Source organism: Astyanax mexicanus, chromosome 20 (assembly GCF_023375975.1).
Source record: "Astyanax mexicanus isolate ESR-SI-001 chromosome 20, AstMex3_surface, whole genome shotgun sequence".
In the NCBI taxonomy this organism is placed as follows: Eukaryota; Metazoa; Chordata; class Actinopteri; order Characiformes; family Acestrorhamphidae; genus Astyanax; species Astyanax mexicanus.
The window spans coordinates 681,017-705,740 of record NC_064427.1 but is presented as its reverse complement, the minus strand read 5'-3'; the positions used below and the strand labels follow the sequence as shown (position 1 = coordinate 705,740).

The 24,724-nt window shown below is 38.8% G+C and overlaps 1 protein-coding gene across 1 annotated transcript in view; it reads right to left on the bottom strand.

Annotated features, from left to right (window-relative positions):
- Positions 1-622: 622 nt before the first annotated feature.
- rasgrf2a (Ras protein-specific guanine nucleotide-releasing factor 2a) overlaps positions 623-24,724 on the bottom strand; it is a 39,315-nt gene continuing 15,213 nt past the window's right edge. The window contains 19 exon segments of the mRNA XM_049468490.1: positions 623-3,635; positions 4,336-4,404; positions 4,811-4,928; positions 5,042-5,121; positions 5,370-5,414; positions 5,416-5,568; positions 13,176-13,260; positions 13,836-13,939; positions 14,218-14,278; positions 14,736-14,848; positions 15,928-16,034; positions 16,184-16,273; positions 17,034-17,159; positions 17,792-18,201; positions 19,815-20,063; positions 20,710-20,792; positions 22,440-22,576; positions 22,696-22,762; positions 23,657-23,817. Of these exon segments, the coding sequence (XP_049324447.1) occupies positions 3,537-3,635; positions 4,336-4,404; positions 4,811-4,928; positions 5,042-5,121; positions 5,370-5,414; positions 5,416-5,568; positions 13,176-13,260; positions 13,836-13,939; positions 14,218-14,278; positions 14,736-14,848; positions 15,928-16,034; positions 16,184-16,273; positions 17,034-17,159; positions 17,792-18,201; positions 19,815-20,063; positions 20,710-20,792; positions 22,440-22,576; positions 22,696-22,762; positions 23,657-23,817 (2,357 nt within the window). The 3' untranslated portion in view covers positions 623-3,536.

Genomic DNA, 24,724 nt, shown 5'->3' with positions numbered 1-24,724 from the left:
TTCAGCAGCTCCAGTCATTAAGTCGCTTCCCATCTGAGATCATCCCCTTAACCACAGCAGACACCAGTCAGGAATTACTGGCCTGAATGTGTGCGACAGGACCATCAGGCCAATGTCGGATTAAAATCAGTATAAAAGCAGCATCTGTGTTAGAAATACTGCACAGTAGAACAGTGCACCACCAACGCAGGAGGCCATATAAAACTGTAGAGGCTCCAACAGAGCACTTAAGTTTCTTTCAATTGTACAATTTTACCAATAAATTATCATTATCATTTCAGTCCAATAATGCAATCTCTCTAATATATTATCATTACATTCACACACAGGCCTATAAACACTTATTAAATTCCAACTATCAACTTCTTACTGGGTAAACAGCACTACTGAGGTAACTTTAAGTTGGGAATTGCTCAAACAAGGTACATTTTTCTATTAAAATTGCATTACTGAGGTACATTTATGATTAGAATATCTCTGTTAAGGTAAATTATAAAGTTAAATATGTGCTTTGTTAGTATGTCTGCTGGAATATTAAAATATTTTTAAAACATATTTCTGCAATTGCTTTTTCAATTAAATTTATTGGCCAATAAATAAAAACCAAACACACACAGACAAAAATAGTAATAATAGAAGATCATTTATTACACATACAATGTCTAATCTGTAAATACATTTCATGTACATATTAATTGATGCCTATGGAAAATCAGAAATCCGATAAACTGTTATAATAACAGGTATAAAAGTGAAGACTTGGACTCTATTAGGCACCTCCATTGTCTGCAGCACTGTACAAAAACAGAAGCAACAAGCAGGACATGCTAAAATTCAGACAAACAAATAAATACATCAATAAATAAAATATACTAAACTGAACTAATGACTAAATATTCGTATAAATCAAAATCTATTTAAATTTCTACCAAAAAGAAAGAAACCTTTACAGTAAAATAAGTGTAAAACATATGATCCAAAAATACTTTAAAAATGAATTTGGAGCTCTGTAACTCTACAAAACCTGAAGTATTGCCAGAGATAATATTCCTTTTTTTCTCAAATTATACAGTAAACTTTATTTACACAGTTTTCTGTACCTTCAGCAAAAATAAGAGTTTGCTACGATTGTTTTAATGATCAGGAAGAGCTTTCGTAATAATAATTTACAATAATTCAGTATTTCTAAACAAAGAAGCAAAACGAAATTAAATTAAAGTAAAAATACATGCTATTAAAACAACATGCGCAAAACTATCAAACAACTGTATAAACATAAACAGACATGCTAAACGAAAGCTGAAATTTTAAGTCCGTCACCAAAAACAGTTCATACTCAATTATTTCCCATTGCTGAAATCAGGTAAACAAGCAATGCAATAAAAATTGCATTCAATTTTAAGATATGTGAAATTTGTATTTAAGATTCAAGAATTCAGAGGAGATAAAGGTGCCGGATACAGCTCTGTAAAAAAATAAAAGAGCACTTAAAAATGATGGATTTCTTTGATTTTACCAAATTGAAAACCTCTGGAATATAATCAAGAGGAAGATGGATGATCACAAACCATCAAACCACCAAACTGAACTGCTTGAATTTTTACACCAGGAGTAAAGCAGCATAAAGTTATCCAAAAGCAGTGTGTAAGACTGGTGGAGGAGAACATGATGCCAAGATGCATGAAAAAAACTGTGATTAAAAACCACCAGGATTATTCCACCACATATTGATTATTTCTGAACTCTTAAAACTTTATGAAAATGAACTTGTTGTTTTCTTTGCATTATTTGAGGTCTGAAAGCTCTGCATCTTTTTTTTTTTTGTTATTTCAGACATTTCTCATTTTCTGTAAATAAATGCTCTAAATGAGAATATTTTTATTTGTAATTTGGGAGAAATGTTGTCTGTAGTTTATAGAATAAAACAACAATGTTCATTTTACTCAAACATAAACCTATAAATAGCAAAATCAGAGAAACTGATTCAGAAATTGAAGTGCTCTCTTCGTTTTTTACACAGCTGACTATTTAATCCTAAAGATCGTCTCAGACAGTTTTAGTAACCCCCCACACTGAACACTTACTCGGCCATTAAACACAGACAGAGAGAGAAACGCCAGCTTCAACAATAACGCTGAAATATGATCCTCTTTATGAAGATCAGGCATTTTTATTGATATGATCCTAAAATACGACTCTAATTCGCTCTTAGTTAAAAATGATCAGTCCTGTTTTTATTTTGCATTCAGATAAAGGCACTTCATGACCTGAGTGTTGGATTAATGTGAATAAACAGAAAAACTATTTAACTTAAACAACATAATATTCGTACTAATCAGATAAACAGAATCATTTCTATTTTATTTCTATATTCTGGCTCTAATATTAGTGTGGATGATCAGTGTGAACAGTGTAAAAGCTGAGGAATATTGGCGTAATGACGTCGTTGCATTAATGCAGGTATAAAAAGCTGTGTTGGGTCTGGAGTGATGGTGCTCTGCCCCATTAATGCCCACTTCATACATCATGCCCACGCTGGCATCACTGTTCACTGGCACACTGGGGGCAAATCTACACAGAAATAATCATACACTGTATGATACTGTCCAGCACTGGTGCAGCAGCAGTGCTCCATCGTAACGGTGGCCAGCAGACAGGGGTCAGTAGTTGTGGTCAGTAGACAGTAGACAGTAATCAATGGTCAGTAGACATAGGTCATTGTTTGTTGGAATTTTGTGGTTAGTTGTCAGTAGTCAGTAATCAGTGGTCAGTAGTTGGTGGTCAGTAGACAGTAGTCAGTAATCAGTAGTCGTTGATCAGTATACAGTGGTCACTAGACAGTGTTCAGAAGTTGGTGGTCAGTAGCCAGTTGTCAGTGATCAGTAGACGGTAGTCATTATACAGTATACAGTGGTCAGTAGACAGTGGTCAGTAGACAGTGGTCAGTAGACAGTGGTCACAAGCCAATTGTCAGTGGTCAGTAGGCGGTAGTCATTATACAGTGGTCAGTAGTGGTGGTCAGTAATCAGTGGCCAGTAATCAGTGGTCAGTAGTTGGTGGTCAGTAGTCAGTGGTCAGAAGTCAGTGGTCAGAAGTCAGTGGTCAGTAGTTGGTGGTCAGTAGTCAGTGGTCAGAAATCAGTGGTCAGTAGTTGGTGTTTAGTAGACAGTGGTCAGTAGTCGAGGTTCAGTACTTGGTGGTCCGTAGTTGGTGGTCAGTAATCAGTGGTCAGTAGTCGGTGGTCAGAAGTCAGTGGTCACTAGACAGTGTTTAGTAGACAGTGGTCAGTAATCAGTGGTCAGTAGTCGGTGGTCAGAGGACAGTGGTCAGTATACAGTGTTGAGTAGTTGGTGGTCAGTAGTTGGTGGTCAGTAGACGGTGGTCAGTAGACGGTGGTCAGTAGTCGGTGGTCAGTAGTCGATGGTCAGTAGTTGGTGGTCAGAAATTAGTGGTCAGTAGACAGTGCTCAGTAGTCGGTGGTCAGTAGTCGGTGGTCAGTAGTCTGTGGTCAGTAGACGGTGGTCAGTAGTCCGTGGTCAGTTGGCAGCGGGTAATCTTGGTTCGAGCTTCAGGGAGAGTTCGTACAGAGTGTCCTCATCCATAATGAAGGTTTTGTCCAACAGGAACTGGGTCACCTGCTCGGAAAACAGGAATATTTTATTATATATTTTATATAGAGATTTTTAAATGATAATTAACTTCAGTAGCTCAGTTTATATCAACACTGTAAACCTGAAAGCTAAAATTCATCAAAGCTGCAGAACCTGATTTTAGGCCATTCTATCCACCCAATTCTGTGTGATTACAGGGATTACACCCACAGTGAGAATAAACGTACAGAATAAGTTATATATTATACTCAGATAATTACAGGTAGTCACAGTAACTGGATGAGAAGGAGAATTTAGCTTGAACAGCAGAGTTTCCAACACAAAACAAACAGAACGTAGTGTTTTTTTTTTTTGTACGATTTTATTTCTAATTTTATCCCATTTTCACCCCAAATTACACGACCAATAACCCAACCCACTCATTAGGACTCCCCCTATCACTAGTGATGCCCCAACACCAGCATTGCTGAGTAGCATCACAGCGCTAACGCTCGGAGGAAAGCGCAGCGACTATTTAGTTCTGATACATCAGCTCACAGACGCAGCCTTGTGCTGATCCACAGAATGGTAAAAGCAGATATATTGAATGGATGTTTGGGTGGATGTTATAAATTAAGCTCCTTTACCCACAGACACAGAGCCCCTTCATTAGTACTAGATATGAAGATAATTACTTATTATCCTTTATTCGGTTGCCAAATATTCGGTGGTTAAATTCTGATACCTTAGCCTGGTGTTCTATCCTGTATGGAGTCTGCTGGAACTGCCGTATCTCTCTGATGATGTGAGAAATCTGAAAAACACAAAACAAAAGAGATTATTATTACTGATTCTGAAACTATGATGTGCAACAGAGGGAACTCTTGCTCTTCCTTTCCTACGGTGGTCCTGATGAGTGCCAGTTGTAAAATGTTGGAATGTAAAATATAAAACATTTCTTCACACTTTCTTTGTTCAATAAATAACTCCATATGTTTTTCTTCTTAGTTTGGTTGATTTTAGCTTTATTGTAAAAATATTATTTGGTCCATTTCTGGTCTGTTTGTTATTATTATTATTATTATTTTAGCTTTATTATTATTCTGTTACAACATTCACATGAGATTCACCTTATGTCCTAAATAATGAAATATAGAAAAAAAAATACAAGTTTTTTGCCAACCAAGATGTGAGAGTATGACTATAAGACTGATTCTTACCATCCTCATTTTAGAGAAATTAACCAGCCCCTCCTCGGTGAAGTTGGGCGTTCCCTCTTCAATAAAAGCCAGATCTGTTAGATACATCCCCAGATACGGTACACACGGAGGATTACAGCTGTGAGGGAAAAATGATCGTATTAGTAGTATTTTTCAGAATTTATCTTATCACTGAATTTATTTTGATTTTAAAACAGCTTATAATATACAGTGTATAATATATAAACATACTTTTTCAGGGTTTCCCTCAAGTTCTTAAATCTTCCTTCAGACGACACGATCTTCTGCAGCCGGTCCATTAAAGCTTTAGTCTGACAGGAAAACAAACATTCACTTTAATAATAAATTATATTAATATACAGCTCTGGAAAAAAATAAGAAAGCACTTAAAAATGATGAGTTTGATTTTACCAAATTGAAAACCTCTGGAATATAATCAAGAGGAAGATGGATGATCACAAACCATCAAACCACCAAACTGAACATAATAAATAAATAAAAACATTAAATGAAACTTTTGACTGTATGTAATAATAAAAGTATGAGTAGATGCTCAGACCTGTTTGCAGACTTTGGCCCAGGTCTTCTTCAGTCTGTAGACGGGGGCTGCGGTTGAGGGCGGAGGTGATCTCCAGAACTCCGTTATAATTGTTGAGGCAGCGGCAGATATCAGCTACAGCCAACCACTTCTCTATAGAGCTCGCCCGGGAGCCCACATCCGCATGCGTCATAATCTGACACGCCACCAGATTACTCATCTACACAGAGAGAGAGAGAGAGAGAGAGAGAGAGGGAGAGAGAAAGAGAGAGAGAGAGAGAGAGAGAGAGAGAGAGAGAGAGAGAGAGAGAGAGAGAGAGAGAGAGAGAGAGAGAGGGAGAGAGAGAGAGAGAGAGAGAGGAAGAGAGAGAGAGAGGAGAGAGAGAGAGAGAGAGAGAGGGAGAGAGAGAGAGAGAGAGAGAGGAAGAGAGAGAGAGAGGAGAGAGAGAGAGAGAGAGAGAGAGAGAGAGAGAGAGAGAGAGAGAGGGAGAGAGAGAGAGAGAGAGGGAGAGAGAGAGAGTGATAGAGAGAGGGAGAGAGAGAGAGAGTGTATCTCTGTGAGTTACCATGGAGACGCGTTTAAATGGCAGCAGAAAACGTAAGCTCCTAAACAGAACCTAAACTTTTAAGGTATTTTCACACTGAGTGATTGATTTATCATTTATCTACATGATATTACGATGAAGTAAAGGACAGAGCACCTGTAGGAAAAAAACGAGAGTTTATTATGAACTACAGCCGAAGTACGGAGCGCGAAGATCAGCTGATGGACTTCAGCCGTTTCTAACAACAACATCCGCGACCGATCAGCTGTTAACCTAACACTAACACACAGCGCTCTCACACAGCGGTGAGAGAACAACACACACACACATATACACACACACACTTACACACACACACACACTTACACACACACACACACTTACACACACACACACACACACGGAAAATGGAAACGGCCGCTTCCAGCGCTTCCAGCGGACCCAGCGCTTCCAGCGGACCCAGCGCTTCCAGCGGACCCAGCGCTTCCAGCGGACACTCGCTATACTTGAACGGCAGCGAGGTGCAGTATCCACCGCACGTCAAATCAGCAAACGCCAGGAAAATATTCAAAACAAAAATCCTGTCTGACAACCCAGAAACTTTAGTGGCAGATTTCACTACAAAGAACAATCTAAAGGTAATGTGTAACCTGCTCTTCTCCACCCATCACCCTGCAGACTGGCATACAGTGATCAGTGATTCTTTCACTTACATAAAGAAAAACGGAATAAGCAAAGGCAGACAAATCACTACATATGAAGATGCTGAGTACACATGCCCCATCCTAACAATAAATATATATCATAACGGTACAGTTATGATCCAGGGACCTGAAAACAGCTTACACAACTTTCAAAACTGCTTTCAAAATATGAAGAAATCTGCTGCATCAAAAAGAAAAACTACAGATTCACAGAGAACACCAGTGAACAACACTGTACACAGATCTGTACACAGCCCTACAACACCACGAGCACAGCCGGAGCTCACACCTAAACTGGCCTGCAGCATCAGGACTCTGAGAGAAGGGCTATCTATATTGGAACAGGAGTTTACTCATTTTAAAGAGAGAATCCTGTCCTGCCCTCCTCAGGAAAACAACAACAGCAGCAAACCAGCAGGAGAACTTTACACTGAAGTTCTACAACATAAGAATGAGATCCGGGAACTACATCAGGCCATGAGAGAACTGGAAGAGGATAATCAGAATCTGAGGACAGTTTTACGGAGAATAACAGAGGAACTAAACACAATCACTCAACAGCTCAGCACTCCAGCACAGATACCCCAACACAGCCAGACAAGCACCAGAGAAAACTGCACCAGCTCCACTAACATTACCTCTCCCACCTCCTCACCCCCACGCCCTACACTACCCTCTCCTCATACCATACCTCAACCTACCCCACCAATACAAACACACACACTCACACCTAACTCCCTCAACATTGAGGAACCCACACACACAACGCCACACACACAGAAGACAACACAGGATGTATTATTTCTGTGTGATTCTAATGGGAAATATTTAGACATGAAACGTCTTTTCCCAAAAAAACATTCAACAAAGATCTGGACTCCAACCATAAACAAAGCCATTGATCAACTATCAAACCTGAACTACAACGGAATTCAGCACATCATCATTCATACGGGGACCAATGATCTAACTCAGAACAGCAGGAACATACCTGAAGCACTCCAACAAACAGCAATGACAGCCAGCAAGAGATTTCCTACAGCAACAATCACCATCTCCACTTTATTACCAAGACTGGACACAGCCCAACACACTATCAACAACATCAACTCAGACATTTACAGACTCTGTACCCACATACCCAACACACAAGTAGTGCTTTATGGGCAGATTCTTCACAGACACCTTTATGACCGTCTTCATCTAAACCAAAAAGGGGTCAAACTATTTGCAAAGAGCCTGAAAGACACAGTCTTACACCGCAAAAGACCTACAGTCAGACCAAGATCAACATCTGAACCCCTCAGCTCTTCTCAGAACCACCACAGTGAAACCACCAGAGCATTTATTGCTCCCAGCTACAGTCTACAGTGCCCTTCACTCCATCAGACTCCACAACCCAACAGCAGTTGGCAACCACCACCACCACCACAGCTAGAACTCAACCCTTACCCAGAACTACAGCCCAGAACTTATGCTGCTGTAGTTGCTCAAGGAATCACACCTTCACCCAACCAGCTACACCCCAACCAACTACACCCCGACTGGCTTCACCTCAAAGAACCACAGCACAACCAGCAACCATACACCCAGCTACATCTCAACCAGTTAAACCCCAAAGAGCCTCAGCACAACCAGCAACTACACACCAACCAGCTACACTCCAACCCACTACAACCCAAAGAACCACAACACAACCAGCTACACAACAACCAGCTATCACACAACCACCTACACCCTACCCAGCTACTCCCCAGTGAACTACACCACAAAGAACCACAGCACAAACAACAACCGTACACCCAGCTACACCTCAACCAGCTACATCCCAAAGAACCACAGCACAACCAGCAACTGTACACCCAGCTACACCCCAACCAACTACAGCACAACCAATTATTGTACAACCAACTACACACCAACCAACTACACATCAACCAACTACAGCACAACCAATTACCGTACAACCAACTACACACCAACCAGCTACACCCCAACCAACTACAACCCAAAGAACCACAGCACAACAAGCTACACCCCAACCCACTACAACCCAAAGACCTACAGCACAACCAGCTACACCCCAACCAGCTATCACACAACCAGCTACACCCTACCCAGCTACTCCCCAACGAACTACAACCCAAAGAGCTACAACACAACCAGCTATCACACAACCAACTACCCATCACCTGGTTACACCACAACTGGCTTTATCAAAACCAGCTACACCAAAACCAACCAACCAACTACATCCCAACCAAATATAATCCAACCAGCTGCAATCTAACCAGCTACACTCCAACCAGATAAGAGAATTTATCACCATCCTTTATCAAACTAATGAACTCATTTTTGTTTTACTTTTTAAAATTATCTACACTGATACAACTGCACTAATATTTACACTTAAATCAATTAATACTATTAGAAAAAATGATTATAGTTGGGTAATGAATTGAATATCTCTTTGTGAAATACCTATAATTATCTGATGATGGCTTCCTTTTCAATTAGTTGTTGGAATATTCAAGGTTCTTTCTCGTCAACATTTGGTCTAAAGTTTACAAATCCAGATTTTATAAATAATATATATAATAGAGATTTAATTATTCTACAAGAAACATGGGATAACCATCCAAATTCTTCCTGTCCGAATAATTACATAGAACTATATCTACCCCCCACAAAACATGCCCATATTAAAAATGGTAGAAACTCAGGTGGTATACTTGTGTGGTATAAAGAAGAATATAGATCATTCATAACTCTTCTAAAAAATAATAAAAATTATCTATGGATTAAATTAAACAAGAACCTATTAGGAAATGATAGAGATATATATTTATGCACTATTTATATACCTCCTCAAAATTCGCCTTATTACACAGAAGACATTTTTGAAAATCTTCAAAGTGAAATAAATAATTACCAGACATTAGGTTATATTTTACTATGTGGAGATTTCAATGCCAGAACTGCAAGAGAAAATGACTTTATTGATATAGATAAAACAACAAATATACATAAACAAACCCTATACTGCCACACAAGCATAACCACTCAGAGACAAAGTTATGATAGTGTAATTAATAAACACGGAAAACACGTCCTCCAGCTGTGTAAAGGCCTGGGTCTGTACATCGTTAACGGCAGAACCAGAGGAGACTCGCTGGGCAGATTCACCTACAGCTCTGCACTGGGCAGCAGTGTGGTAGATTACGCCATCACAGACATCAATCCAGGACATATCAGTGCATTCGTAGTCTTACCACAATTATATCTTTCAGACCATTGCCAAACAGTCCTGTACCTGAAAAAATCAACAACTAACACCAACACACACGACCCAGACACCGACACTTACCCTCTCCCTAAACCATACAAATGGACAGAAGAAAGTACCACAAATTACACAACAGCACTGGACTCTGAAAATATTAAACAAATGTTAGATACATTTATTCAAACACACTATCAAGCTACCAAAAAAGACATAAATCTGGCAACTGATTGCCTAAATAAAATTTTTTACCAACTAACTAAAAAGTCAAATCTAAAGACATTAATAACCAAAACATTGAAACAAAAACCAAAAGAAAAATGGTTCGACAAGGAATGTTTAACATCCAAAAAACAATTACGAAATTTAGCCAACAGGAAACACAGGAACCCAAATGACCAACAATTGCGACTAGAATATTTTCAAACATTACGACAATACAAACGATTAATTAGAACTAAAAAATATCAATACACAGAAACCCAATGTAGTAAAATGGAAAAAGCTATTAAAGAAAATTATTTTTGGGATTTATGGAAAAAAAATATTACAACAACCAATCTTAAAAATACCTCAATTAAAAATAGCAAAATATGGAAAATGTTTTTTGAAGACCTTTATAAAACTCCAGATGAATCAAACAAAAATACCATCACTGAAAAACTCAGTACATTAGAATCAGCTATAAAAGACAATCAGTCTCCATTAGACTACCCCATATCCATACAGGAATTAAAGGAAACACTCAAATTACTAAAACAAGGAAAAGCCTGCGGAATTGATAATATAAAAAACGAAATGTTAAAACACAGCAGTCCCAAATTACAATTGGCCATACTAAAACTTTTTAATCTAGTACTTAATTGTGGATTTTTTCCTGTAATCTGGAATAGAGGTCTAATTACTCCAATTTATAAAAATGGTGATAAATTTGACCCAAATAACTACAGGGGTATCTGTGTAAACAGTAATTTAGGCAAAGTCTTCTGCAGTATACTAAACACCAGGCTATTAAAATATTTAACTGAACATAATACCCTATCAAAATGTCAAATTGGATTTCTACCTAAACACCGAACCACAGACCATATTTACACCTTAGATGCACTCATTCAAAAACACGTCCATCAAAAAACCAAAGGGAAGATATTTGCTTGTTTCGTAGACTTTAAAAAAGCATTCGACTCAATTTGGCACAATGGACTATTTCTCCAATTACTTGAATCTGGTATAGGGGGGAAGGTTTATGATTTAATTAAATCCAAATATAATGAAAATAAATGTGCAGTAAAAATTGAGAACAGAAGAACAGATTTTTTTAAACAAGGACGTGGAGTGCATCAAGGATGTAATCTATCCCCAACTTTATTTAACATATACATCAACAAATTGGCTACAACCCTTGAAAATTCTCCAAACTTAGGTCTTGAATTAAATGATAAAGAAATAAAACTCCTATTATATGCAGATGATTTACTTTTATTAGCTCCAACAGCAGAAGCCTTACAACAACATTTAAATATATTAGAAGAATTTTGTCAAGATTGGGCCCTAGACATTAATATCAACAAAACCAAAATAATGATTTTCCAAAAAAAAGCCAGATCACAAAAATCTAAATTCCACTTTACATTCAGAGGAACAACCCTACAGCACTGTATGGACTACAATTACCTGGGCCTGGTAATAAGTGCATCTGGCAGGTTTAATAAGACTACGAATGCACTGGTAGAGAAAGCAAGAAAAGCATTTTTTACCATCAAAAGATCCCTAAACAAATTTAATCTTCCAATACAAATCTGGCTAAAAATATTTAATTATATTATTAAACCCATACTTTTATATGGCAGTGAAGTTTGGGGACCTAAAATTTATAAAGGACACGCATCATGGGACACGAATCCAATAGAAAAATTTCACCTGGAATTCTGCAAAGAAATTTTAAAAGTCCATCGCAGCACGGTGAACCTGGCGTGCAGAGCAGAGCTCGGCCAGTTTCCTCTCTCCCTATCCATCATAACCAGAGCTTTAAAATTCCACTCTCACCTGTCCCAATCCCACCCAGACTCATACCACCACACAGCATACCTTAATACCTGCACACACCCAGAAACAGACCCTCTCACACACATTAAACACCACCACCACCTTCACACCACCACCTGCTACACCCTCAAACACACACACCTCCAAACCATCCACAAAACACAGCAATCAGACTATATTAATCACTGGCTTCATGAAATTTCCTCCATTAATAAATTAGAATGTTACAGATCATTAAATAGAGAATACACCCTCGCAGATTACCTGACTAAAATTAAAAACCCCAGAGAAAGACACACGCTGACGATGTACAGACTCAGTGCCCACAGCCTGGCGATAGAGAGCGGGAGACAGAGGAAACACTGGAGACCCAGAGCAGAGCGAGTGTGTGATCACTGCAGCTCCGGACAGGTAGAAACCGAGCAGCACTTCCTCTCCTCCTGCTCTAAATACACCCAGCTCAGACTCCAGTTCCTACAGAACATCACATCCACCATCCCATCACTCAGATTAATAACAGAGGAAGATCTGATCAGACTGTATTTAGGAGAGATTCCAGAATGTGTTGGATTATCTGCTAAATATGTACACAACTGCCACACCCTGAGAAACCAGAGCCCCACCCTACACTAAACCACCTTGCTTATATAATTATATATATATTATTGCATAAACTATATGTACATTTATTTCTTATTATTATTATTATTATTATTTTTTTTTTTTTTCTCACATATTGTAATTTATTTATTATCCTTCAATTTTGTCATAATTTGATTATTATTTTTGTATTTGTTGAATTGTTTGCTTTGGCAACAGTTGTTGTTTACAATTCATGCCAATAAAGCCATTTGAATTTGAATTTGAATTTGAGAGAGAGAGAGAGAGAGAGGAAGAGAGAGAGAGAGGAGAGAGTGAGAGAGAGAGAGAGAGAGAGAGAGAGAGAGAGAGAGAGAGAGAGAAGAGAGAGGGAGTTATTAAAAGTTATGTTTCTGCTAATATTTTCATCTTTTATGGGGGTTTTAATTAGATTAAAACCCCCAGATTTAATTAGATTGTGGATGTAGCCGAGCTAAGATTTATTAGATATTAGATATTTTATTTTATTATATTATTAAAATCTTTTCCTGGTGACTCTAGAAACTCAACTTCCCACAATCCAATGAACTGAATTGAATTGAGAGGGATGATCAGTAATTAAATCAGGTTGAGTGTAAATCTGACTGTAGTTTTATATGTGTGTTTTTACGTCGTTGAAGTGCTGACTGGTCTTCATGATATACGGAGTTTTCTCATTCTTGTCCACTTTCATCCAGCCCTGACCGAGAAACTCCCTGTAGAGAGAAACACAGATATAATCAGACCAAAACTGTAGTATAAAGTCATTACATACTAATTATACAATTATAACTACATCTATAGACAAATGTATAAAATAGTATTTAACATTTGCATGCATAATGTGTGAATTTAAACTACATACAGCTTCAGAAAAAGAGAGCACTTGGCATGTTCTCCTCCACCAGTCTTACACACTGCTTTTGAGTGATGCCACTCCCAGGCTTATTTAGATGTAAATAAATGTTCTACATAACAATATTCATATTTGGATTCATATCTCCAGTTCAAAAATTTTGAAATGTTAAAATTGAGTAATTTAGATGTCATATAGCCTATTATGGTAACAAAAAAGTAAAAAGTAAATAAAGTATTACACAACATGTTCAAGATGTTTGTGGTGTTAGGGTGGTATTTAAGTATAAATTATAGTACTTTGACACTAGAAAGAGCTACATAAACATATAACATTAAAGGTTAAATATGAAATTAAATAAGTATTTTATAACAGCAGGACAGTCTTTACTCTGGATTTTATTTTTATTTATCTGAATTTACTGAAGGAACTCACTCGTAAGGAATACTCCTGAACACGATGTGATCCAGTAAAGTGATCTGCTCGGCCAGCTCCATCGCCGACAGCGACTCAAAACACTCCGATTTTGGGTATTCAGCCTAAAATCACACAGTAATAAACAGATCACAGAGAGAGGATTACTGTAAACAGTAAACAGAAATATAAGAACTTCTAGATATACAGATAGAAACTTTATTTAGTTCTTAAGGAAACTCAGCTAAATCACCTACAGTAATGACATGATTATGAACTGCATTACCTTTTACACAGATTAAATCAGATCCTACAGATATCAGAATCTGTGAAATTATGGATTTATTGTTATTTGATGTCAATTTAAAGCACACAATCACTGACGCCTGACAAAATCACTCACCATCTGCAGAATATCTTCTATTTTCAGCTGGGAGTCGTCCGGTTCCTCCTGAGAAAGAGCACTGAGGAAGAAGAGCAAAGCAGAACATCAGAATCCAGTGATCTGGATCATATATATCATCATCTGTGCAGTAAATAACCCAGTTCTTTGCTATCGTAACAACAGGAAAAGTACATGTTGCGTGACTTGAAACACAGCGCAAAAGTCATGTACTAATCCTCTTAATTAATCATGGGTGTGGTTAATTTCGGGCATAACATGAAATAATTAAATAATGAAATAATCAGAGTGTCTCTTGGTCATCATTCTCAGGAGTAGATCAGGTGAGCTCTGACTTTGGTGGATTGCTATTGTAACGGTGCAGCTACCTGGACGTGTTCAACAAACTCTTCTCAGCAGAGGAAACTGAGCTGCTGGTTGACGCTGTGAAGGAGCTCCAGCAGCTCATTTACGGGAACAGCAATGTTATTTTATTTACTATTCTGTTTATTGTTGATGTAAAAGTTGGGTTAATGAACCTTAGTATGTTTCCTGTAGCTTTCCTCTCCTGAGGAAGCAGATCAGGATCTCTCAGCACCTCCTCCAGCAGAGTGAACACCCCGGCCTTCAGATCACCGTTCATATCGAAATCCTGTACAGAACACAAACACACACTTTACATCACATCCCATAATATTTAAACTTTATTAAAACTTTATGAATAGGAACTTCCCTAAAAAAACGAAGAGATCACTTCAGTTTCTGAATCAGTTTCTCTGATTTTGCTATTTATAGGTTTATGTTTGAGTAAAATGAACATTATTGTTTTATTCTATAAACTACAGACAACATTTCTCCCAAATTACAAATAAAAATATTCTAATTTAGAGCATTTATTTACAGAAAATGAGAAATGACAGAAATAACAAAAAAGATGCAGAGCTTTCAGACCTCAAATAATGCAAAGAAAACAAGTTCATATTCATAGAGTTTTAAGAGTTCAGAAATAATCAATATTTGGTGGAATAATCCTGGTTGATTTTTAATCACAGTTTTTTTCATGCATCTTGGCATCATGTTCTCCTCCACCAGTCTTACACACTGCTTTTGGATAACTTTATGCTGCTTTACTCCTGGTGCAAAAATACAAGCAGTTCAGTTTGGTTTGATGAGTTGTATATATATTTTTCAACTGATATGAAAATAATGCTATAGAGGGTTAATAGCCTTGATTTCAGAAGAAACACTCAATGATCAGGCGTCCCAATATTTTTGTCCATGTATTGTAGAAGGAAAAGCAACTTTCTTGTAATAAACTCAGCGGGACGGATCATTATGTCTGGAAGAAGACGGACCTCCCTCTGAGCCCTGTCCCACCGGTCGTCCCCCTCGCTCTGATCCAGACGGACAGCAGGGTTAACACCACAGATCCACAGGGGGCGCTACTGACCTTTCACTACCGGCCAAGGAGATAATCCAGCCTGAAAGAAGCTTCAGTGTGAAGGCGTTGGACCACTACTATCACTACTGTATCAACACTTTATACAGACTAAAGAAGTGTTTTTCCAAACTGTGGTTCAGGTACCACTGGTGGTACTCTGTTTGACCTCTGTTTGTATTAAAATATTACGATTTTCCTAACAAGAAATTCACCAAAATGACCTGAAATAAACTCTTTTTACATTTTATTTAAAGCTACATTATGATAATGATAATAATTCTGAAATAGACCTGTGAGTGTTTGGAGACCCAGTGTCGCAGGACGTTCAGGACCCTGTTGGTCGCGGCTCTGCGGATCAGGAACTCTTTATCGTAGGATTTCTCCGGGTTGGTAAAACCTGAGGAGAGTGAGATTGGGTAGTGTTAGCATTAGCATTAGCTTTAGAACAGCACACACTGTGTTTGTAAAGCTTTAGAGGAGATCTAGCCCCCCTGCAGGTCTGTAACATGGGACAGTGTCTCGGCGGGGGACGGGGGGACAGATGACCTTGTGGGCCGCTGTGTCCGGCTGCAGCAGTGGCGATGGCGAAGGCGGAGGCAGGGGACATGGCACAGCGAGAGCCCTCTGCAGACTGACCTGTCCGGACCCAGCGGGAGAAAGGAGGGGCATCAGAACACAAATCACCATTTATAAAGATTCTCCACAAATAAAAAACACCTAAAAACCAATAGAACCCCCTTATGTCTCACTATGATATTGCTTTTTAAGTAAAATGTACTCTAAAATAAGATTTCACTTAAAAATTATGAGTTTCTTTGATTTTAACAAATTAAAAACCTCTGGAATATAATCAAGAGGAAGATGGATGATCACAAACCATCAAACCACCAAACTGAACTGCTTGAATTTTTGCACCAGGAGTAAAGCAGCATAAAGTTATCCAAAAGCAGTGTGTAAGACTGGTGGAGGAGAACATGATGCAGAGATGCATGATAAAAAACTGTGATTAAAAACCACCAGGGTTATTCCACCAAATATTGATTATTTCTGAACTCTTAAAACTTTATGAATATGAACTTGTTTTCTTTGCATTATTTGAGGTCTGAAAGTTCTGCATCTTTTTTGTTATTTCAGTCATTTCTCATTTTCTGTAAATAAATGATCTAAAACAAAGCTATCAAATATCTCATATTAAAGATCTATCTGGTTCTATTTGCTTAATACTGTTTTTTTTTAGAATCTTAATCTTGAAATCTGCATTAAATTATCTTAAAATAGAATTAAAAATAATAACAGCAGAATAACACCTGTAAAACTATACTAATAGGTAGAGTCTGTTACATCTAGAGTATATTGAATAAATGAGAATATTAATGATTAATATTAAAGCTGGTACCTCCGGGTGGTCTGTAGCGGATGTGTCGGGGGGTGGACGGCGAGCGGCAGGGGGACATGTCTCCCGGCTCGGTGGACGTGGGCGTCTCTGGGATGAACTTGTCCAACGATACAGATTCTAAAACAGCTGTAAAAAAAAACAACAATTACCTAACTAACTAACTAACTAACTAATGATTTACTTAAATGATCTTACAAATAGAAGGAAATTACAGCTATGTTATGATATTTTAGAATATAAGGACTGTATGACGTAATTTACAATAGTATAGCTAATGTAGTGTAGAAATGATTAATAATATCACAGCTGTGAGTCATCATTTCTAGTTTATTCTAGTGTAGGTATACAATAAAATATATAAATAAAAAAAATATATAATGTATATATTTGTCCTCTTGGTGGCAGCAGAGCAAATGTCACAGTGTGAATATGTGTTTATTGATTAGTGATTAGTGTTTGGTGTTTGATGTTTGGTGTTTAGTGATTAGTTTTTTAGTGATTAGTGATTAGTGTTTAGTGATTAGTGATTAGAGTTTAGTGATTAGTTTTTTATTGATTCGTGTTTAGTGATTATTGTTTAGTGTTTAGTGATTAGTGTTTAGTGTTTAGTGATTAGTGTTCAGTGATTAGTGTTTAGTAATTAGTGATTAGTGTTTAGTGATTCGTGTTTAGTGATTATTGTTTAGTGATTAGTGATTAGTGTTTAGTGATTAGTGTTCAGTGATTAGTGTTTGGTGTTTAATGGTGATGATGCTCACCCCGGCGGATGCTCCTCCTCAGTTTCCCGCAGAAGGCGTCGATCCGCGGCAGGTCTCCGCCCTCCTCCGGGGTGGTTGGGGGCAGCTCAGGTGAGGTGGGGCCGCGGCTGAGGTCCAGCGGGGCCCGGGTGCAGGTGGGCGGGGGGGAGGTGAGGGCGGGGTTGTAGGGGGAGGTGGGGCTGCTGGCGGCGGAGGACGAGGCTCCGGCCGACAGGTCCAGAGCACCGGTCTTCCCGCCCCCCACCGGGGAGCTGAGCGAGAGCTTGCGCGAGTGCACAGGTGAGGAGGTGCGCGAGGGGATGGAGAGCGGCGGCGGAGAGCTGAACTTGCGCGAGAGTCGCGGGGACTTGTTGTTCAGGTGCTCGCTGCCCCAAGGGCCCTGGTTAGTGGCGAAGAAGAGCTCCAGAGACCTGAGAGAGAGAGAGAGAGAGAGAGAGAGAGAGACAGAGAGAGAGAGCAGAGGAAAGAGAGAGAGAGAAAGAGAGAGGGAGAGATACAGAGAGAAAAGAGAAAAAACTTATTTTCAAAAATTCATCTCTCAATCCATCTTGGAGTGAAAGTTATGCTGTTATAATGTGAAAATTATCATGTGATGCTCACATTTAAATCCTAAACCATTAATATGTTTTATGTGTATCTTATATTGAGTGCTGTCAAGCTTTTAAACAAAATAAAACCTTTGTGATTAATTAATCTAAATTAATTGCATATATTATATTTTACTAAGAAGTATTTGACTGAAATAATTAATGACTGAATAACTGTCTTAGACTTCAAATTCCACATCTCTTTATTTCAGATGTTTACCATACCAAAATTATACCCTGCATGGTACTAAGTTTATTAACAATCCTTTCCACTTATAAACTACTTCTCAAACGCTGTCTGTACCAAAACAGTCAGAAATCAGGTAGAATAATGTAATAAGCTCCATTTTTATTTTATTGACCACAGACCATTAAAATCCTTAAATTTCTTCAAAGTCAAACAAGCCAAAACTTTCTCTATTTTGTATAATTTACCACATTTAAAACCATTTATCTCACATCTTACTTCTTTCTGAACCAGTAACGGAGACAAACAACCTGTATACATTCTCCAGTTGAATATAAACTACTTCTCAGTGCTTGTTTTGGACTATGGACTGTACCTTAGAAACCACTTAGCCACACCATAGCAGCCACATGGGATACCATAGCAACCATCTAGCAACAACACTATAGCAACTACCTACAACCCCCTTAACAACCACTTAGCGATGGCTTTGCCACCACCAGAATACCTTAACTGCACAACCATCCTATGTTTCCATTAAGACATTCACTTCTCTAGTTATTATTATTATTAATATGATTATTAATATTATGTTTATTATTATGTTTGTTATTATTACATGAGTGTAAAGGTTTGGAACACAGGAGATACAGGAGGAGAAGGACAGACAGACACATGGTGTTTACTTGGACTGGTCCAGGGCTAGCCTTGTGATCTTCAGGCTGTAGTCTGGACAGATGGAGGAGATGGACAAACGGTCAGATGAGTGATACTGAACCCTGTGAGTGACAGTGAGAGTGGAGCAGCGGGAGGGAGGAGGAGGAGGAGGGTTTGGGTTAGGGACATCAATACTGTTCATATATAATTATATTATATTTAATTATATACATCATTATATTATATAATTATATAGATTTGTTTACCCATGTAATTATTTCTTCCCCCCCAAATTAGCAGAGAAGCAGCATAATGACCTACTGTACTCTCTCTCTCTCTCTCTCTCTCTCTCTCTCTCAGACTCTGGCTGCTGATGCAGAAGCAGCATGACCCGGGTTGTAACCAGTGATTTTTGGGTCATAGTGTCAGTGTTTTAGTTTTATTGACCCTTTAATTCTAAACCCTTTAAAATTACATTTTACCTACAAATACTGATGTTCAGGTTAAATGGATAACAAATGAATAACGACAAATTAATTCTCACTGAAATGACATCACAATAGCAGACTGCTGACATCATCACAGGCCTGACCTGACGGGGATGGAGGTGAAGGGCTTCTTGTAGATGTCGGCCAGCTTGTCCATGACGACGGCGGCGGTGGTGAAGATGCGGTAGGTGTGCAGGAAGGTGTTGAGGAAGTCGATGGAGAGGAAGCGCAGGTCGGTCAGGCGCTCCAGCAGACGCTCCACGCTGGCGTAACGTATCTGAGGAACCTTACAGGAGTTCAGAGTCTTACTGAAGCAGATATCCACGTCATCTTTATGCAGCCGCACGTCTGACCTGCAGGGGGCAGAGTCACAATTTATACTGCGCTCTCTAATCAGTTAACGATTAGATGAATACAGTTTCTTTGATTTGACCAAATATAATCAAGAGGAAGATGGATGATCACAAACTAGCATAAAGTTATCCAAAAGCTGTGTGAAAGACTGGTGGAGGAGAACATGATGCCAAGATGCATGTTTTAGTTTCAGTTTCTGAATCAGTTTCTCTGATTTTGCTATTTATAGGTTTATGTTTGAGTAAAATGAACATTGTTGTTTTATTCTATAAACTACAGACAACATTTCTCCCAAATTACAAATAAAAATATTTATTTGCAGAAAATGAGAAATGGCTGAAACAACAAAAGATATTTTTTCAGACCTCAAATAATGCAAAGAACAAGTTAATGACAGTTTTTTTATGCATCTTGGCATCATGTTCTCCTCCACCAGTCTTACACACTGCTTTTGGATAACTTTATGCTGCTTTACTCCTGGTGCAGAAATTCAAGCAGTTCAGTTTGGTGGTTTGATGGTTTGTGATCATCCATCTTCCTCTTGATTATATTCCAGAGGTTTTTAATTTGGTAAAATCAAAGAAACTCATCATTTTTAAGTGTTTCTTATTATTTTCAGAACTGTATTTTTATATAAGATCTCACTTGAGCATGTGAGGAACGGTGACTTTGGAGTTCTCCTCGAACACGCTGGTCATCAGGCCGTTACAGCGGATATTATCGATACACTTCGCCACCGATCAGGAAACAGGAAATAAAACACATTATATTTATCTCCTGATAGTTTCACTTCTCTTATACTATAATAACCCTGCTGAAAATAACACAGGTCACACAGCGTTTACTGGTATCTGGATTTAGATGTCCTAAAGCTGCTCATCCAAGCGGAAATTACCCTCTGTTCCCAAACACACATGTTTACCCATGTTTAAGTCAGAGATCATCCACCACCATGTTTAACAGCAGTGAAAAGCCTCTAATTATGAACTTTTCCTGTGAAACTGAGGCAACTAGTGCTTTTAATTTCCTGGGGCGGTCCTGATGCGAGCCAGTTTCATCATTGTAACCTCTGTTTTACAGCATAGGTTCTGCTTTTTTTTACTGCTGTTAAACATGGTGGTCTCAAAAATGGGTAAACATGTGGTAACTGAGGGTAATTTTCACTTAGATTAGCAGCTGTAAAACAAAGGCCAACAAAAACATTATAATGATGAAACTGGCTCTCATCAGGACGGCCCCAAGAAAGGAAGAGCGGGAGTTACCTATGTATCAAAGCATAGGTTCATCATTAGGGGCTTTTCACTTCTTTTCACTGCTGTTAAACATGGTGGTGGATGATCTCTGACTTGAACATGGGTAAAATAAAAAGTTCTCAATTTTCATTTTTTTTATTCTTCTTTTAAGATTTTTATTTACTTATTTGAGTAGTTCTTGCTATAATATGGATTAAAACATTACTCGAATAGCACTATTCTCAGTTTTTGACCCTCAGGACGAGCAGGTTATACAGAATATTGATGCTACACAGGGGTTAAATGCTGCTACGCTCTGAATAAGCGCAGGGGTTCTGGTCCGGTGGGGGTGTACCGGTCCGGTGGGGATACCCTGCAGGTGGAGGGAGGGACTGGAAACACCCTGAACTTCAAAACAAGCAGCACCTCGTCCCCAGAGCCTCAACCTCGCCTGCACCACAAACACACCGCCCCCCAGAGACGGACCTGCTGCCGGGCCTGCCGCCGCACCAGACCCACCGCGCTCTGCTCGGCTCTGCAGTGTGTTACAGAGTGTTAGAGTGTGTGTGTGTGTGTGTGTGTGTGTACACACACCCCGGTCCCTCTGCATTTACAGTCCTGAGAATTACAGAAAAACACGGCCCTCCGAACACACACTCAATTACAATAACCCATTAACCCCCGAGTACCAGTCAATGTTAGTGTTTATATTTATATATTTACACAACCTGTCCGGACTTTTCCACGCACTGTAAAATGTTTAAAAATATGTTTGTGTTAAAAATCTACTTTGAAGAATGTAAAATATAAAATATATTCTGGTTTGTTTAACACTTTTTTGTTCGTTGAATAATTATCTCATAAGGAGAACGGGAGCCTAAGAACTGGTGGAAAAACAAGAACAGGTGGAAACTAAACTAAAGTCACACTGAGCAACAGAGAGAGAGACAGGGGAGGATGGTAAACAAAAGCTCTCCAGAGAAGCATTTTATTATTTTTTTTTATTGTCGTTTTATGCCGCCTATTGCCGACCCCTGATTTAGAGTTTTTTTGTCAGATGTTAAACATGGTGGCGGGTCATTTTTAACTCTTAACTGGAAGCTTAGGCTCCCACAGATTCCACAGTGTTGTCCTGAAGTTTACCTGGCTGATGTCGCTGGTCCAGGCTGCTTTCTCCTGGCGAGATGGAGCGAGCAGCACCACCGAGAAGGACGAACCGTCCGGCGGCTCCACCACCACCTTAAACTCCAGATGACTGAAGCCCTGACCTGCAGCGTTATCTACAGGACATAAAGGTACAGGACATTATGTGTATTTGAACAGGAAATTCACCAAAACAAGAAACAAGACAAATAAAACAGTTATTAATTGTTATTTTACAGCTATTTAGTATACTTACAGTCCTCATCATTGGCATCCAATTCTTCAATCAGAGTGCATTCTATCAGAGACAGAGTTCCTCCCTGCTGTAAACCATAACAGATCAAACAAGCTGAATTAATTATATATAAAGTATATTGTTAAATTATAAAATTACAAATGCTCATACTGTAGCACACAGCTCCACGACCATTCACCAGATCTTATAGCTTACTGTGCTCAGCACCCGGCCTGAGAACCCAAACTCCACCAACACAGACCGGAGCAATTTGCTATAAAACCTCTAACACCTACTGTACCTCCAACCATGTCAAATGTCAAATCAGCCAAAACATCCGCATATTTTACTCTTTCCTTTTACAAACTCCATCAAACTCATCCTTAAATGGCACAGTTCGCTCTATAAAATAAACTGTTAATCTGTTTATTACAATAGCACAATAAAATATCTGGCTTTTAATATATATTAAATAGTAACAACAACGCAATGTGAAAAAAAAACTGTAGTTTCAGCCCATTTACTAAGATTCCACATTTTTACCAAGACTACCCTTGTTTAAAACAGGCATATTATTAACCTCTATTGCTGTTTTAAATACTGGTCATCAGCTGCCGGAGCCCCGAGAGAGCACAGTTGTCCTTGTAGTTTCTCTCTGGGTGGGTACAGTAGATGGCACTCTCTCTGAATGGGCAGGACAATTGGCCAGATAAATTGGGGAAAAATGGGATAAAATTATCTTTGACCCTCCTTCACGGCTTGTACTTAAAATATGCTGCACAAAACACGTATGTGCTGTTAAATTAGTGCATTTTAACACTCACTATTGCACTAAAGTACACATACTATTCATACATGATTAATAAATAATTAATAAGTCAGTTATTCAGTCTGTCCTCCCTCAGGCGGTGCAGACGGTAGTGTTGTACACAGCTGTAGTTTCACAGTATTAGCGTTAGCATTAGCATTAGCGGAGACTCACTTTGAGCAGGTGCAGTTTCCCGCCGGAGGTTCGGGTGCAGATGAGGAGGTGTTTGGTGAAGAGGAAGCACTGCCGCTCCCCCTCTTTCCTCAGAGAGAGAGAACCCAGCCTCACCTTACTGAGCTTCCCCTTCTCCGCCGACGGCAGCTGGATCAGAGAGCCTGCAGGAGACGAGCGTTCACATAAAATATTAATAAAATACAGATTCATTAGCTTTTACAATCAGCCACTCAATCAATCAATCAATCAATCAATCAGCATCACAGACAGTCAAAATTTAGCATTTAAGTCCTATCTGGACGAGATCAGTTTCTCAGGGGGGCGTCTGTTAAAAATACAAATATTTCACTCTTCTACTCTTTAGTGATAAAACTCCTGCATCTGGACTGCAATTATAAAAACAGGAGGATCAGTGAGTTTTTATGCGTTAGATTCTCTTGGTCACATGACATCATCACAGCGTTCAGTAGCTCCTCCATTTCCACTCGCTGTTGTGTTTACAGTCTGTGAATCTCCATGGAAACAGTGGCACGCCCAAAGTGTACAGTAATTACGGTGCGCAGCGGTGGACAAATATCTATTTTATTAAAGTCGAGGAGACGAAACTCAGAGATGTGCGTCCGGACGGCACTAAAATTACCGGAGGAGCACGGAGTTCAGAGAAAAACAGTAGATAATTCAGCCTGTAATTTTCTCAGAGGACGTCTGAGAAAAACACCTACATGATCGTTCTGGACGGGAATAAAATCACAGAAACCCCTGAGAAAAATAGTTACATTTCAATATATAATTGTATAAAAGAATATTATTATCTTATATTATCTTATAATCCAAACTACAGAATGTGAAGGTTCTGAAGGTTCTGAAAGGATGAGGAGACTAGACAGCACTGTCTCACTGAATTCGACTTTATACAGGATGAGTGTTATTCTATCCGACACTCTGAACTCATTACAGCGCTCTGTATAAACCACTGCGCCAGATATCACGAGACACCAGCTCACTGATATTAGCAGTTTATCTGTGAATGAAGATGAAGAAGATGATGAAGCTCAGTCTGCTGGAGAT